Source organism: Cynocephalus volans, chromosome 16, assembly GCF_027409185.1.
Source record: "Cynocephalus volans isolate mCynVol1 chromosome 16, mCynVol1.pri, whole genome shotgun sequence".
Taxonomy (NCBI): domain Eukaryota; kingdom Metazoa; phylum Chordata; class Mammalia; order Dermoptera; family Cynocephalidae; genus Cynocephalus; species Cynocephalus volans.
The window spans coordinates 62,577,024-62,592,106 of NC_084475.1; the positions used below are offsets into that span (position 1 = coordinate 62,577,024).

At 44.1% G+C, this 15,083-nt stretch overlaps 1 protein-coding gene across 1 annotated transcript; it reads right to left on the reverse strand.

The window, feature by feature from the left end:
* Positions 1–13,800: 13,800 nt before the first annotated feature.
* Positions 13,801–14,358, reverse strand: LOC134364334 (interferon alpha-4-like; the record flags this gene model as incomplete). The annotated part of the gene is made up of 1 exon (XM_063080196.1): positions 13,801–14,358. A coding segment is annotated over exon 1 (558 nt), but the record flags the coding sequence as incomplete, so codon positions are not given.
* Positions 14,359–15,083: the final 725 nt, after the last annotated feature.

A 15,083-nucleotide genomic window follows, 5' to 3' on the forward strand; every position in this document is an offset into this window, starting at 1 on the left:
TGGGGATCTCGCAGATGCTGCTGGCCTGGCTGAGATGGGCGACTCTGAGCCTTAGCCTCTAGGTTCTCTGAAGAGCTTGCTTTGTGCATGTGTCTTAAATAGGGAACACACTAGTTTCCATTTTTTGGATGCCCGTGTCTTCCTTTCTACTTCTGTTTTTGCTTTCTTTATGCACTCTCTACATACTTTGAGAGCAGCGTTTCTCCACCTTTTTCTTTTCTCTTTTATTTCTTTCATGGTGGCCTGCTCATCCCTTTCCTCCAGAGCCTGGTTAAATTGTTTTTTCCGAATTGACCCTCCTGTGATAAGCTACAAAGGCGGGGGTATATCGTGCAATTATTTACGGACCGTATCTGTAGCTCAGGTTCATACGTAGAAAAGAAAGTGTGAAGTTAACTTTTTGCATTCAATGCATGTTTAAGAAGGTCTCTATAAAAATTTTAAGCCAAGACTTAAGTTTCAAAGTTATTGATTTGACTTGGCTTTATAAGTTTATTTGCTGAGCTCCTTTTTGTGTCATCTATTGACTTATATAAATTGTAATGAGTCAAATTTCACATGCAAATTCATGTTACAAAAATACACAATACCAATGTAATGACATACTTAAATATCTTTCAAAACTGCTAAAAATTATCTATCAATTCAATTATTTTCTTCCCATTAATTTCTCGTGTACCTAACTTTAAATTTTGTTCCATACGATAGAATACATTGTCACTGGGCCACCTCCCGGATGTTCCCCCAGGTGCGGTCAACTCTTATTCCTTTTTAGCACTCGACTTCATTATTGATGTGGCGAATAACTTTAGCAGAGCCACATAATAAAGCACAAATTCTTTGCATTTAATTCTCAAAGCCATTAACTCATTCAGTAGCACTCAGGAGCAAACCTCAGCTCCATCCACGAGACAGCCAAAGGCAGTCCATATGTATTCGTGTGGAGGCCACATCTCGAGACATGATTTTGAGATCAAGCGATCGTCTGTTCACCGTAGGCTTGTATTGCTCATGCTGCATATGCTCTGTGGATCTTCCGAGAACTCAATGTCGATGCTTCTTGATACACAAGAAAACCCGAGGGAAATAAAAATTAGTAATAAGGGACAGGTTTTCTTAGATTTGGGCTTTGGAGAACCACAAATTATTGTAATGACTAAGATTTGTTAACACCTCTAGGAACTAATTTTCACACTTTTGGGAGCAATACCATCCCAAGAAGAATGCACGATGGAGAGAACATCAATTTTATTTAAAAAGAAAATTTTGTTTTGCACCGAAGTTCAAATTTCCAACCAAACATCAGTCGGAGATTCCAATTCTAATGGAATCTTATTAAACCAAAGGAAGCCATCTTTGTCATAAATGGCAACAATGGGATGTAGGTGTGATGAAAATAAATGGCTGTTCAATTGTTGTGTACCGCTGGCGAGACACCAGAGATCTTTCTTTCCCATTTCCTTTTACATAGAAAGGAAAGTTGCTGCATTTTCCCTCCCAAGGAATGGGAATACCAAGAAAGCCAATATATGTACCTCAGTGTGATCAAACGTCACAAGGAAAGCAATATCCCACTGCAAAGGACACGACGAAGGATAATTTAGCTAAATTGAGCCCAGCCAAGGGGCAGATGAGGGGATGCGGCAGAGCAGAAGAAAAGTGGTGGAAGGGACGCAGGTCAAAGGTAGCAAACGGGCATGGGCTCCAGGAAAAGCAATCACTGCTGGTCCAGGGGTTGGTTTCAGCTTTGCTGGATCCAGCTTTCAAGAGAGTCAAGGGAGACACAACAACCACAAGAGTTTACACACAGAAAAGGCAAACTTGTGAGAGTGCAATATGCTCTCTGGATAACGGGGAAGCGAGAAATGCATCCCTTGTTTTCTCCTTGTGGATAAATGGACTCAGAAGTTGACTCATCGTCTTGTCATGTCTCCAGCAAGAAGCAAGGGAATTCACAATTTCAAAGGACACCCCTTCTTTACACATGGCTATATTATTTCTCCTAGCTGTCAGAGATGATGTCTTTATTACATTGAACCTTCGAATGAACTTCGTCCTAAGAATATAGGTCGCCATGAGTCCGTAAGTTACTCTTGGTCAGAGGAGTCGTCTTATGCGGTCTTGTTTCCTGGGCATCTTAGCCTAGTTCCTATCATTTCCGGAGCTCAGTCAATATTTATGAAAGGAATAATCATTATAATAACAGTGGAAAGAATAATACCAATACATACTGGAGACATGAATTGGGAAGACAATAGATCTAAAGAATTTGTAAGCTCTTCCCGCTTCATGCAGGGAAATTGTAATGGAAGATTTTGTGACGATTTAAAAAACAAAACACAAACACTTGATTGTAGAGATGCTTTCTTCCCATTTGTAGTTTTAATATTTAGAACCTCAGGATGTGCCACAGGGCCTGGTTGCAAATGGAAGACCCACCTTCCACTTTTACTTCAGTGCCCCTCAAGGAAGCGCAACGCCTTGCCTGATCGCACATTCCTTGTTTTTTCCGATAATACGGAGACGATGTGAATGTTACAATGTGTTTGGGGACCTTGTCCCTATACACTTGTCTATTTTTCAATTTTGGCCTGTGCCTTTGGGAATCACTTAACTCTTTCCAAGATTCAGTCAGTGTCGCTGTGAACTTTAATGAATGACGTCCGTGTCGTTTTCCCTGAGTCTAAATTGTGGAATCAGAGTTGGCATCAGATTTTGAAATAAACTGTGCCTAGCAAGAATGCCAGTTAATTTTCTCTTACAAATACTGTTAGTACACACAGTGTGAAAATAAAGAGTGGTCTTATTCAAAGAACATATATTCTCTTCTCACTAATCCCCCAGTCGGACTCTCTTTCCCCTCTCCTTTGCACTTAGGTATCCGACGAGCGTGAATCCAGGCTGAGTAAATACGGGTGGAAGTGATGTTCACCCTGTGCAGCATGGGTCCTTCAAAGCATCCTACAAGTGATCCACCATATAATTTTTTTCCATATCGACTGAGCACAGTAGCCTCAAGCGTCGCAAACCTGTTTGAACTTATATGTTGATGATGGCAAAGCTGCAAAATAGTAGGTTGTGAGGTCCCTGAAACCCCGCTCAGAGGAGGCCAACACTGAGCTCTTCTATAAAGGAAAGATCAGTTTGTATTATCATCTAACTACTGGTGGTTTTCTTTTGTTCTGTTACAGGAGCGAGCATCAACTTGACTGACAAATGCCCTTCACCAAATTCTAGACTGAAGAACCATGTCTGTAAACAATTAAACTTCCAACTTCGGAAACAACAAGCACCACTCAAGAATTGAAACAGATAATGAAAATTATAAATCATGACAGTATTTATTTAGGACAAGACACCATGTTATTCTCTCTAATCATTCTACTGTAAATTCACGATGTAGAACGTATGTTTTACATAATCCCATGATTTAGGATTCAGATGTTTTTCAGCTGGTGCAAATGTGTGAGTTTAGCTTGCTTTGGGGGGCCTGGTAAACAATCGTGTAATTGGTTAGGGAGGGTCCTGAGTATAACTTCTACGTCATTTCCTGACGTTGCTCTGAAGGCGGTGAATGAGGACTAAGCGCACTTCAATTTCCACTCTGACCACCTCCCAGGCACAGGGGCTGTATTTCTTTTCCCTCAGATAACCAATCATTTCTTGGAAATACTTCCGAACGTCATTTCCCAAATCAGGACAAGAGAGAGTTTCTCCATTTGTCATCTGCACTTGTCGCAGGCTCTTCTCAAGGCTGAAGAGTAGTTTATCGAGGAGGATCGCATCCCAAGCAGCATGGCTGTTCTCTCTTTTGAGGAGGCTGAGGATCTGCTGGAGCATCTGACCACGGAAACAGGTGGCATGTGTCTTCTGGATTGGGGTGATATTTTCTCCTGTCCAAGGAAAATTGAAGTTCTTCCTGTCCTTGAAGCATGAGTGAGATGGGATCTTTTTCATCCGTCTCACTAGCATGATGGCTTGCCGGTTTTCCAGGCCATGGCTGGAAGGCATGCCCCAGACAGATGAGCAGGCAGGGACGGAGCAGAGCACCACTCCCGCCATGAGCAGGCAGATGTGGACCATTGAGAATTTCAGTGATTCTCGAGGCGGCCGCGAGAGGGCGCGCGAACGGCCTTTTCTGAGCCTCCGGTTTCGGAAACGCGGACGGACTCGGCCGCTTTTGGTTTCAGAGGGTGCCACAGCCCGAGAGAGCAGACGTCGCCGCTTGTCGCGCCGAACCGGTGCTGCTTAAATAGTGTGGAGAACATTTTCCTCCGATGGCTGCGGAGAGAGCTCCGCCGCGGCTTGGCGCGACCCAGTTTTCTTCGGTGAGGGCCGTGAGTGTCTGAGCTGCTCCCTGTGCTCGGGGCTTTCTTTCGCGTAGAAGCCGCAGCGAGACTGAGTTTGACGGGGAAACCCATTGAGTCGGGACCCGAGTGCTCGCGACCGCACGGGCTGTGATGGTCACAGATTCCGCAGGAGTGGGGGACGCGAGGCCGGGACAGCCTGGGAAAGGGGAGCCGGGTAGACAGCGGGTCCGGGAGCAGCCCGAGTGCGGGAGCGTCCGGCGAGTGAGTGGGGACGACGGCGGTGATACCGCCGGGACCGTGACTGGGGCCGGGACCGGGGCCGGGGCCTGGGCCGGGGCTGGGGCCGGGAACAGGGATGGAGTCGGGGCCGGGACCGGGGCCGGGGCCGGGGCCGGGGCCGGGAGGAGGGACGTGCGCCCCCCTGTGGGGTCGTCGGAGTTTTCAGTGGCCCATGTTTCTGAGTCAGGACGTTCAAGTCTTTGAAAAAAGGAATCTAGGCAAATTAAAGCGGCATTATTTGATTTAGATCGTTTTTATGTAATTTTACTTTCCTAGCATTAAAGGAGGGAAACTCCACGATATTTGCAAGGTGCTACTTTACTTTTCAACGGACAGAACGGCCATGTTTAGGTTTCTTGTGATTCAGGATTAATCTTCGATCATTGCTCTTTCACCTGCGGTTGCTGAAACTTCTTTCGCAGAACGCCACCGTGACTTGTGTTGCTAGGAAGAAAAAGGAGCAGTGTCGTGTAGGAGCAGTTGAGGGCATTTAGCCGGTCAGAACCTTCAACGCTCTTGGGTGAGAGTGGCATAGAGTGAGTGCAATTTGCCACACTTGATGACCATGCAATTGCCACAGTCTCCCTTCTCCCTGGTGAGACTCTGAGGGATTTGCAAGTGCATGGTCATTTCTGGTCTTTACTTAAAATTGTATTACTTTGTTTCTCCTGGATAGTTTTTCACTAATTTTCATTTTTCATACGGCATGGAAATATCATTTGTGTCGATTCCTTAGATTGCGGCCTCCTTAAATTTTTGGCTTGAGGAAAGTACTCCCTAATTCCAGCCCAGGAAATAGCTTTTGAATTAGTATTGTGATTATCCGTGGTTGAAAATCAAGGAATGTCCACTCACCCTCCCTTCAAAAAAAGCCCCAATACAAATAACTTATATATTTAAATGCATTTTATATATGCTTAAAATTATATATATTTTATATGCATAGGTAATTATATGTCAATGTAAATACTTTGTTTATATTATATGTAAAGATAATTATACATACAGTATTACATATTATCTAATATTTATATATTTATAATGTTGGATTATATATGTATATACAGTTAGATTCATAGGTATACTTATGTTTACATATATTTACATATATATTATTTTTGAATAAGAAGAAAATAGATATACTACATGTATTTTTATACAATATATATACTCCGTATATTTTTAAACCTTTTTTCTGTCCTTTCCAATTTTTTTTTTTTTAAATCCCTGCTTCAAAATATATCACCAAACGTGGGTGAAACTGACTGACTGTGAAGGACAGATTAGTATTTCGTTTGTAAACTGTTCACAGAGAAGCCATTTTCTGTCACTCGACTTCCTGCCACACCGGTTCCCCGGAAGGTGCTTCAAGGGTGCTGGGCAGTTTCTCTTCTGCACCAGGCACTGCTCTAACACTGGCAGCCTGGGCTCTGCTCCTGCACAGGCCTGCAGACGGTCCCCCTCGTGGAGTTTCCATTTGAGAGGCACCAATGTGACTGGCCCTGAGCGTGTCAAGGGAGCTGCACTGAAAGCTTCTCTTGGCTTGACTCGGTTGAATGCAGACTCTACAGAGGATTACGATATTTGTTATATCAATACTCACGGTAACTATTGTTTACTATGTTCAGATTCTCAGCAAGTAACTTGCAAGTTTATGTGATTTAATCTCTCCAATTTCCACTGGAAAACTAGTACTGACAACTACTAAAGTTTTCTCACAGTTTCCCTGTCTCAGTTATAACTGGATCCACATTGCCAAGCATGTTATCACTCATGTATATGCAGTCAACACATTACTGGTGACAGACGAAGAGAACTAATGAATTAATGCCTCAGCTCTATGCTGCTATTATCTATCGATTATGTCGGAAAATATGAGCTATGGTGAAGAAAGGTGGAAGGCATCAAATCTAGTGAACGAGTCCTTTAATAGGGAAATGCAGACAGAGGAGGCAACTTGTATTTCAGTGCAATCGAAGAAATTTAATAATGCTGTACAGGATCAACTCTCTAAGTGCTAGAATTTGAAAAGAGACATATATTGAGACGTATTTATTTCAACATTGGTTCTCATTTGTATGAATATTTCCTACTGGATTGAGATTTCTTTCATTTTTGATGAACGTGTTGAACTTCCAGTGTAATAACACGAGCGCAGTGTTGAAGTCATGACATTATCTGAGGCTCGTAAATGGAAGACAAAGTGAAAGGAAGTGGAAACAAAACTGGGACAAGTCCAAAAGCTGCAAACCCTGGGCTCGCCGTGTCAGACTCTCACATGCAAGAAGGTGCTGATAGCAGCTGGGTCGATGCCCGACACCTCCATCCCCCCAGTGGCCGCGCTACCTCCTCCCTGGTGCATTAGCCCATTTTGTGTTGCTCTAAGAGAATATCTGAGACTAGGTAATTTGGAAAGAACAGAGGTTTGTTTGTCTTATGATTCTGGGACAGCTGATTCTGGCATGGACCTCGGGCTTCCTCTACTCATGGTGGAAAATGGCAGGCACTGGCGGGTACAAGCAGATCACATTTTGAGAGGAAGCAAGAGAGGCAGGGAGGAGATGCCAGGGTCTTTTATACAACCAGCTCTCCAGGGAACTAATAGAGCAAGATTTCACTAGGGCCCCACTTCCCCCAGGGAGAACATGAATCCATTCATGAGGGATCCGCCCCCCATGACTCAGCTTCCAGCACTGCCACATTGAGGACCAGATTTCCACATGAGTTTCGGTGGGGACAACACATCCAAATTCTATCACCTGGTGACACTGAAGATGATGTGCTCCAGCTCTCTCTGCACCGTTCGCTGTGACCTGGCCCAGGTCCGTGACCTGCCAAGGCAGGAGACCGACCTCCACAGTTCTGCACCCAGGTGGGAGAATCTTCCTTTTTTCCCATCCGAAGGACGAGAACGTATTCAGTTCCCCTGGAGCAGCTGGATGGTGGCAAATTCCAAAAGGCTCAAGCCACCTCTGTTCCCCATGAGATTATCCAGCAGATCTCCAACTTCCCCCGCACGAGGGCTGAAATTCCTCACTGGACTCGATGACTCACTAGAGTCTCTGGAGCCCTGTGTGGTGCAGGAGATGGAAGAGACCCTGGGCAGGAGGAGGAAAACATACATTCCAATTTTAAATAGCCTTTCTCGATCATTTTCATGTTTGCTTTTTACTCCTTTGTAAATATCAGGTCTGATTGGTTAATTGTTCCAGAGCCAGTACACGTGCCTCGAAGAAGAGTTCCTCCCAACAGAGCCAGCATCACCTTGGCCAGATTCTCCTTCACGGGGTGGTTGCATAATGAGAGTGCACTTTGGTCATTCTTTCTAGACAGGAAACTTTTCCTCACTTGCTCATGTAGTAACTGTCGGTTTAGTTAACACTAGACGCCACTTGTACACATTGCGTGTCCGCTTGACTGGGTGCACACACTGCGGGAGAGCGCGGGGTGCCGACAGCATGTGAGTGAGCGAGGTGCACTGCCAGACCCTGCGCGTGGGGAGGAAGAGCGCTCACCGGACTCCTGCCCGGACCGTGAACATGACGGGTGGCGGCGAGCGCCCCAGGGCCAGTCCGTGTTTACATAGTGCAAGTTCTTGTGAACCATCTAACACCTCAGACAAAAATAAAAGTAGGTAGGAGTTCTAAGGTTTCCCTTCAGCACCTGCGTGTGCACCGAAGGGTCTTTCTGTGACCTGCTACGCTTCTCCTGAGCACCGGCAACACGTGGCCACCTGCGTGGCGCTTCTGCACCCACAGCCTGCACATCCACTCTTCACCCGTCTTCCCCAAGTCCCCTGGTCCTCGTCTTCCTTTTGTGTTTTTTTAAATCGTCATACAGTACTTAATTGGTCCTGTCTTACGAGTTCTTATTAAATATTAGATTTATTGACAAATAGGAGACAATAACCATTCGTAAAGTTATAGAGGATGGTGTCAATGGAAGTGAGGGAGACGAGAGGAGCCCACAACCCTTCACCACTTGCCATTGCTATTCTGACAATAAATCCTCAACCTTGAAGAGGATTATAATTTTTTAATTGTTTAAATTTTTATTGTGGTAAAATATACGTAAAACCTACCATTTTAACTATTTTAAGTGTACAGTTCAGTGTCATTAAGTGCATGGACGTGCAATCATCATCACAATTTATCTGCAGAATGTTTTTATCATTCCCAACTGAAATTCTGTGCCTGTTAAACAATAACTCTCCATTCTCCTCTTCCCCCGGCCCTGGCAATCACTATTCGACTTTCCGTGTCTATGAATTTGACTACTGTAGGTACTTCCATATAAAGTGGAATCATACAGCATTTGTACTTTTGTGTGTGGCTTGTTTCACTAGGCTTCATGTCTTCCAGCTTCCTGTATCAAAATTTCATTCCTTTTAAGGCTGGTTTTCCATTGTATGTATATGTGATATTTGTTTATCCATTCATCCATTAATGGACATTTCAGTTGTCTCCGTGTTTTGCCTTTTGTGAATAATGCAGATATAAACATTGGTGTACAAATAAAGAAATATTAAATTTATTGTCATTGAAACCCAATAACACAAAAAATATGTTTACAATAAAAATCACAGATAGATGACATGATTTTAGAATTGGATTTCATGTACTGTAGAGTCTTTGGGAAATATTCTACACGAGTTAGTTTTCCCCTCTACGTACGAGGCAAGCATAAAAACATGAGGAAACACTGTAATAGGACATTGTTAGGGAAACCTGTCCTATTATTTCAGGGTTTTCAATATTTGTTTTGAGTATCACTCTTTTCACAATTGCCCAGAAAAGAAGTGCTCTGTTGCTTGTCTATGGATTAATATGAGGTTACTTCAAAGAGCCTGTGGAAGAAGAGAACTGAAGGATCATATGAATCTTTCCATGAAGTTTTTGAAGTACCCTCCTAGTTGTTTTACCTATTTTGTCTTTCTCCGATGAGCAGCTATATCCCTGACTCTGTTCTAGGGCTGTCCATCTCTTCTCCAGTCCGTCAGCATTTTTTTCCAGGTCCCCGTTTGGGATATGTCATGTGTCCTGTCTCATGCTGTTCCTGGAGGCTGAGTGGGACATTCCTGGTCCTGGGATGCCTGTGTAACCCCAGGTATCCCAACCCATGGCTGTCTGTAGTTCAGTATCAGAACGGAGCAGAGGGGAAGGACTGATCAGTCTAGGTCCCGAGGCGTGTTCTTTAATGGATTTGCTCATGTATTTAAGCCCAAATGTTTGTCAAGCTGTTAGGTTTTTGCATTTGTCCTTAAGATACCATTTTCAGAATGATGAATGAAGGAACCTGAGAGGGTGGTGGGTGTGCCTTGTTCCCATCACACTCCCTCCTTGACCTCGCTCAGCTTTGGAAACTCCAAGTGAGCGCCCAGTGAGTGCGGGAGCCGATCTCCTCTTTTATCTAAGCCCCAGTGCCTGGGATTTGCGAACCTTCCACCAAATGTAGCAGAGAAAAAAGAAAACACTCTTTCTTTAGGAGAAACAAACATATTCGTGAAGAATCAATTTTGCTGTTCACATTACACCTCCTTTTCAGAGAATGCATACTATGAAAAACCATGAAATATTTCGAATTTTCTGAAAACATTTCTTTGAAAGGAGTTTTCTGGAGAGTAGACAGTGAAGGAAAACCGTCCACGGACCAGAGGAAACAGAACCCCAGACCCAGTGTCCGGGGCAGGCGTGAGGATGGTGGGATGGACCTGCCATCCTTGGTCTAGACTGTCCCATCCTGGCTGGGAGCCTAGGCTCCTTCTGGAGCATGAAATCGGGATATTTTGGTTCCCTCCCCCTTTTATATACATGAAAGCATGGAAAGAAATGCCTCATTCTGTTTTTGATGTATTCTCTGGTGGGATCTATGGCAGGAACTGGGCTTCCTTGTGCCCAGGCTTCTCTACTAATCACCCGTCCTGATAAAGAGACTCTTCTCCCATGGATGGATGGTCTCCATTCCTGCATCGTCTATTTCATCTTCTCCTGCTTAGTGTCTTCCAAGGCCTTCTGTTTCGCTGTTGTTGATGTTTGTCCTGACTGTCATCCTCTGCTTCAGAGGGACCTCTGCACACCCGTGCACCCTATTGGATGGGCCCCATCTGGCCTTCTGTCACCCACAGGAGAGAATGGGGTGAAAGAGGTTTCCAGGTCAGGTACTGAGTCTTGTGCGGTTGCCTCTTCTCCCTGACGTGCTTGAGGGTTTTCTCCAAGGACCGTTGTAGGCATGGCTACAGAGTCGGCCTTTGAAACATGAGTAGATGAAGAAGGAAAGGTGGACTGGGGAGGAGGTCGGCAGTGGGTCTTGCTTACATTAAAGTGTTTTATATTCAGTAACCTCAACGAGTGGGTCTCCCACTGACGCACCCCAGACTGCCTAATGTGGGCTTGTAAAATCTGTCAAGACCTGGATGAAGAAAAAGAGATCCCCCAAGAGGAATTCTGCTTGTAATGTTCCTGACATAACGAGGGAGTTGATCCTTGGCAGATGGCATCATGACATTCAGTCAGTGTTGGGGCACTCAGATTTACGCAGTGTCGGTATCTTGGGAGAACCTAGTTGAAAAAAACAATTGTAGGCCAAGCAGAGTTGTAACCTAAATGCAAGAAATTTTGCAATTTCTATCTGTGTAAGCAGGAACCCAGTACACCAGATTTTGTCCCATTTCTTACAATCTGAGTTTTCGAGCTACTGTTGGTTCTTAGAACTTCTTCACAGGTCTTGATGCTCAGTTTTGTTTATTGAGCAAATGAGCATCATCTGGTGGGTGCAGTCTCCTTCCAGTGGAATCAGAACTCCCAAATGGTGAACCCCATGCACAGTGAGCTCCTGGTTTTCTTCACCGGCCCCTGTGGTGTAGACACGTGTGCAGACTTGGCACTGCATCTCCTGGTATTCGCTGTGCTTCTACGCCTGGCTTGTCATCTCTGGGACCTTGTGCTCTACAGCATGGGGCCTTGCCCACTACAGCACAGGGCACTAGCAGTCGCGAAGATGGAGGTGTGGCTGCCTTCAAACTGAGCCGCTTCCAGGTGACACTGCATCACGATTACCCAAATACCTTCCTCACCACTGTAGTCATGACCTGGCTCTTGTCTTTCCCTCTCTCGTCTTACGCAGCCAAAATCTACAATCCAGAGCCTGGGTGGGACCTGGAGAGGTAGGTGAGCAGCTGGGTGCTGAAGTTCATTAGCTGTCACCCCCAGCTGTGTGATGGCCAGCTCAGTCTTGGTTCTGCAATTCTCTCAACTATGCATAAAGTCGTTAAATCCCGGATAGCAAACATGATGTGGCTCCAGAGAGTTTTTGGGCAAAGTGACAGTACAGACTTAACTAGAACAATTTTCTTTTACAGTAAATATAACAATATCCTTTAATGGATGAATGAATAAGGAAACTGTGACATATACATTTAAATACACCCCCCCTCCCCACAACACAGAGCATGGAATACTACTCTGCCACGAAAAAGAATGACATACTCCCATTTGCAACAACATGGATGAGCCTGGAGAAATTTATGTTGAGTGAAATAAGCAAAGCACAGAGGTATAAATATCACATTTGCTCACTTATGTAAGGAGCTGTGAGAGAAAGAAGGAAGGAAAGAAAGTCCATAGCAGTGTGTTGGACTTGCAGAGGGACAGAGCATTCCATGGGCTACAAAGTGGAGTGAGGGGTTGAGGGAGGGAGAGGGAGTTCGGGCATTATCGGGTGGGGGACACAGGGTACAAATGCAATTTGTGGTAATGGGCGTGCTGCCAGTAGGAATCTGGCCCTCACATCATGGGCACAAGGGCTGACAATCAGCTTTCTATCTCATGAATATTCATAAACAATATTCTCTCTCTCTCTGTGTGTGTGTGTGTGTGTGTGTGTGTCTGTATATATGTATATATAAAAAATGTCTTCTAACCATGAAAAAAGTATGTATTGCAAAATGGGAAAAACTATACACACAAAAAACCCCGCATTCTTTTCCAGATTTCTTCGAATTTCTGTCTTTCCCTCAGGGTCACTAACTTCTTTTCTCTCATTTCACTTCTACCGACTCCAGTATGGTTTCTGCTTATTCGTTCTACAAACCAGATGTCACTAAGGTTGCCAGTACGGTCTATTTTCCAATGTAGTGGGCAGTTTGAGTTCACACCTTCTGTGGAATCTACTGATTCCTCTTCTCAGCACATTTATTGTTTAGAAAAGACATTTATCGTCTTTGTCTCCAAAGGGTGAGTCTTTATAATGGATGGCTATTCCATCTTCTTCATCTGTGGCTCTTCTGTCCACTTCCTTTAAAGTTTGAAGGTCCTTAGAATCCAGACAATGTCTGTTTCTCCCTCTGTCATCTCTTCCCACATGACCAACTTCATTTCTGCACTTTCAGTTGCCATTATGATCCTCCAGGCATTGAATTCCTTGCCAATTGCAAATTCCTGTGTCCAACTAGTGCTGGACATTTGCACTTACATGTCTAGCAATTTGTGGGGCGTATCGGTAATTTTATTTCTATTTCCTGACATGCTTCCATCTACCTTCTGCAGAGAGAATTTTATTGGTTGTTTCATTTTCTCATTATACTGTTTCACATAACTGATATTAAGTATGAGTGTGTTTCTTTTGAGCTCTCTGTCCCTCCAAGAATCAAAGATAGAAGAGAGCATGTTCACATCCGTATTCTGAGGGGAACAAACAACCTCTTTTAGGTGAAGTTCATTTTTACCGATAGCTCGAATACACTAATGTTGAGGAGATGAATTGTACCATCTGTTTTTACGTCAGGTTGTAGAGACAGGCTTGGACTCTCTTTTTAAAGAATAAACAAATACAAGCATTTTTCTATAGTAAAAATTTAATGCAGAAAGCAATATAATAGTTTCACAAAATACAAAGAATATATTTTGTTCTATTAAGCACAGTATAAAGGCGTATTGACAAAAACAATTTCAATCTTATCAACAGTTAGATAAATAAACATTTAAATAAATAAATAGATAGATACATTTGCACGGTCGTCTGTAAGTACCAGTCCCTGCAGGGTTGAACATGACGCTGCTGAACACCCTGAAGGCATCTGACAAACTTGAGGCACTTCATGTCATGATTGTAGCAGAAGTGACAGTCTTGGCGACCGGAGAGCTCAGGAAAGTGCGATAGTGTGTACTCGTCCATGAGAGTCGTTTCCACGTCGGACCAGGTCTCATTGCCTCCTCCCTAATCTTCCCCGCATGTTTATTGATGAAGAGAAGGATCTCACGATTTCTGCTCTCACGACCTCCCAGGCGCAAGGGCTGTGCCTCTTCTCTTTCAGGTAGAGACTGATTCTTTGGAAGTATTTCCTCACGGCCAGTGCGAAGTCCTCGTTCACCAGGGGAGTCTCTTCCACCCCCACCTCCGGCATCAGACAGGCTTCCAGGTCGTCCAGCTGCTGATAGAGTCCAGTGCAGAGTTTGTCCAAGAGGCTCTCATCCCAAGCAGCCGATGAGCCCTTTGTGCAGAAGAGGTTGAAGCTCTGCTGGGTCATCTCATGGAGGACAGAGATGGCTCGGGCCTTCTGCAGCTGGTGGCCATCCAAGTCTTCCAGGGGGAATCCGAAGTCATTTCTGTCCTTCAGGCAGGACAGAGGGGAGATTCTCCTCATTCGTCCCAGGAGTATCAAGGCCTTCCTGGTCCCCAGGCTGTGGGCCTGAGGCAGATCACAGCCCAGAGAGCAGGTCGCCTGGTAGCTGAGCACCAGCAGGGCCATCAGTAAAGGAAAGGGCAAGGCCATTGGGGATCTCGCAGATGCTGCTGGCCTGGCTGAGATGGGCGACTCTGAGCCTTAGCCTCTAGGTTCTCTGAAGAGCTTGCTTTGTGCATGTGTCTTAAATAGGGAACACACTAGTTTCCATTTTTTGGATGCCCGTGTCTTCCTTTCTACTTCTGTTTTTGCTTTCTTTATGCACTCTCTACATACTTTGAGAGCAGCGTTTCTCCACCTTTTTCTTTTCTCTTTTATTTCTTTCATGGTGGCCTGCTCATCCCTTTCCTCCAGAGCCTGGTTAAATTGTTTTTTCCGAATTGACCCTCCTGTGATAAGCTACAAAGGCGGGGGTATATCGTGCAATTATTTACGGACCGTATCTGTAGCTCAGGTTCATACGTAGAAAAGAAAGTGTGAAGTTAACTTTTTGCATTCAATGCATGTTTAAGAAGGTCTCTATAAAAATTTTAAGCCAAGACTTAAGTTTCAAAGTTATTGATTTGACTTGGCTTTATAAGTTTATTTGCTGAGCTCCTTTTTGTGTCATCTATTGACTTATATAAATTGTAATGAGTCAAATTTCACATGCAAATTCATGTTACAAAAATACACAATACCAATGTAATGACATACTTAAATATCTTTCAAAACTGCTAAAAATTATCTATCAATTCAATTATTTTCTTCCCATTAATTTCTCGTGTACCTAACTTTAAATTTTGTTCCATACGATAGAATACATTGTCACTGGG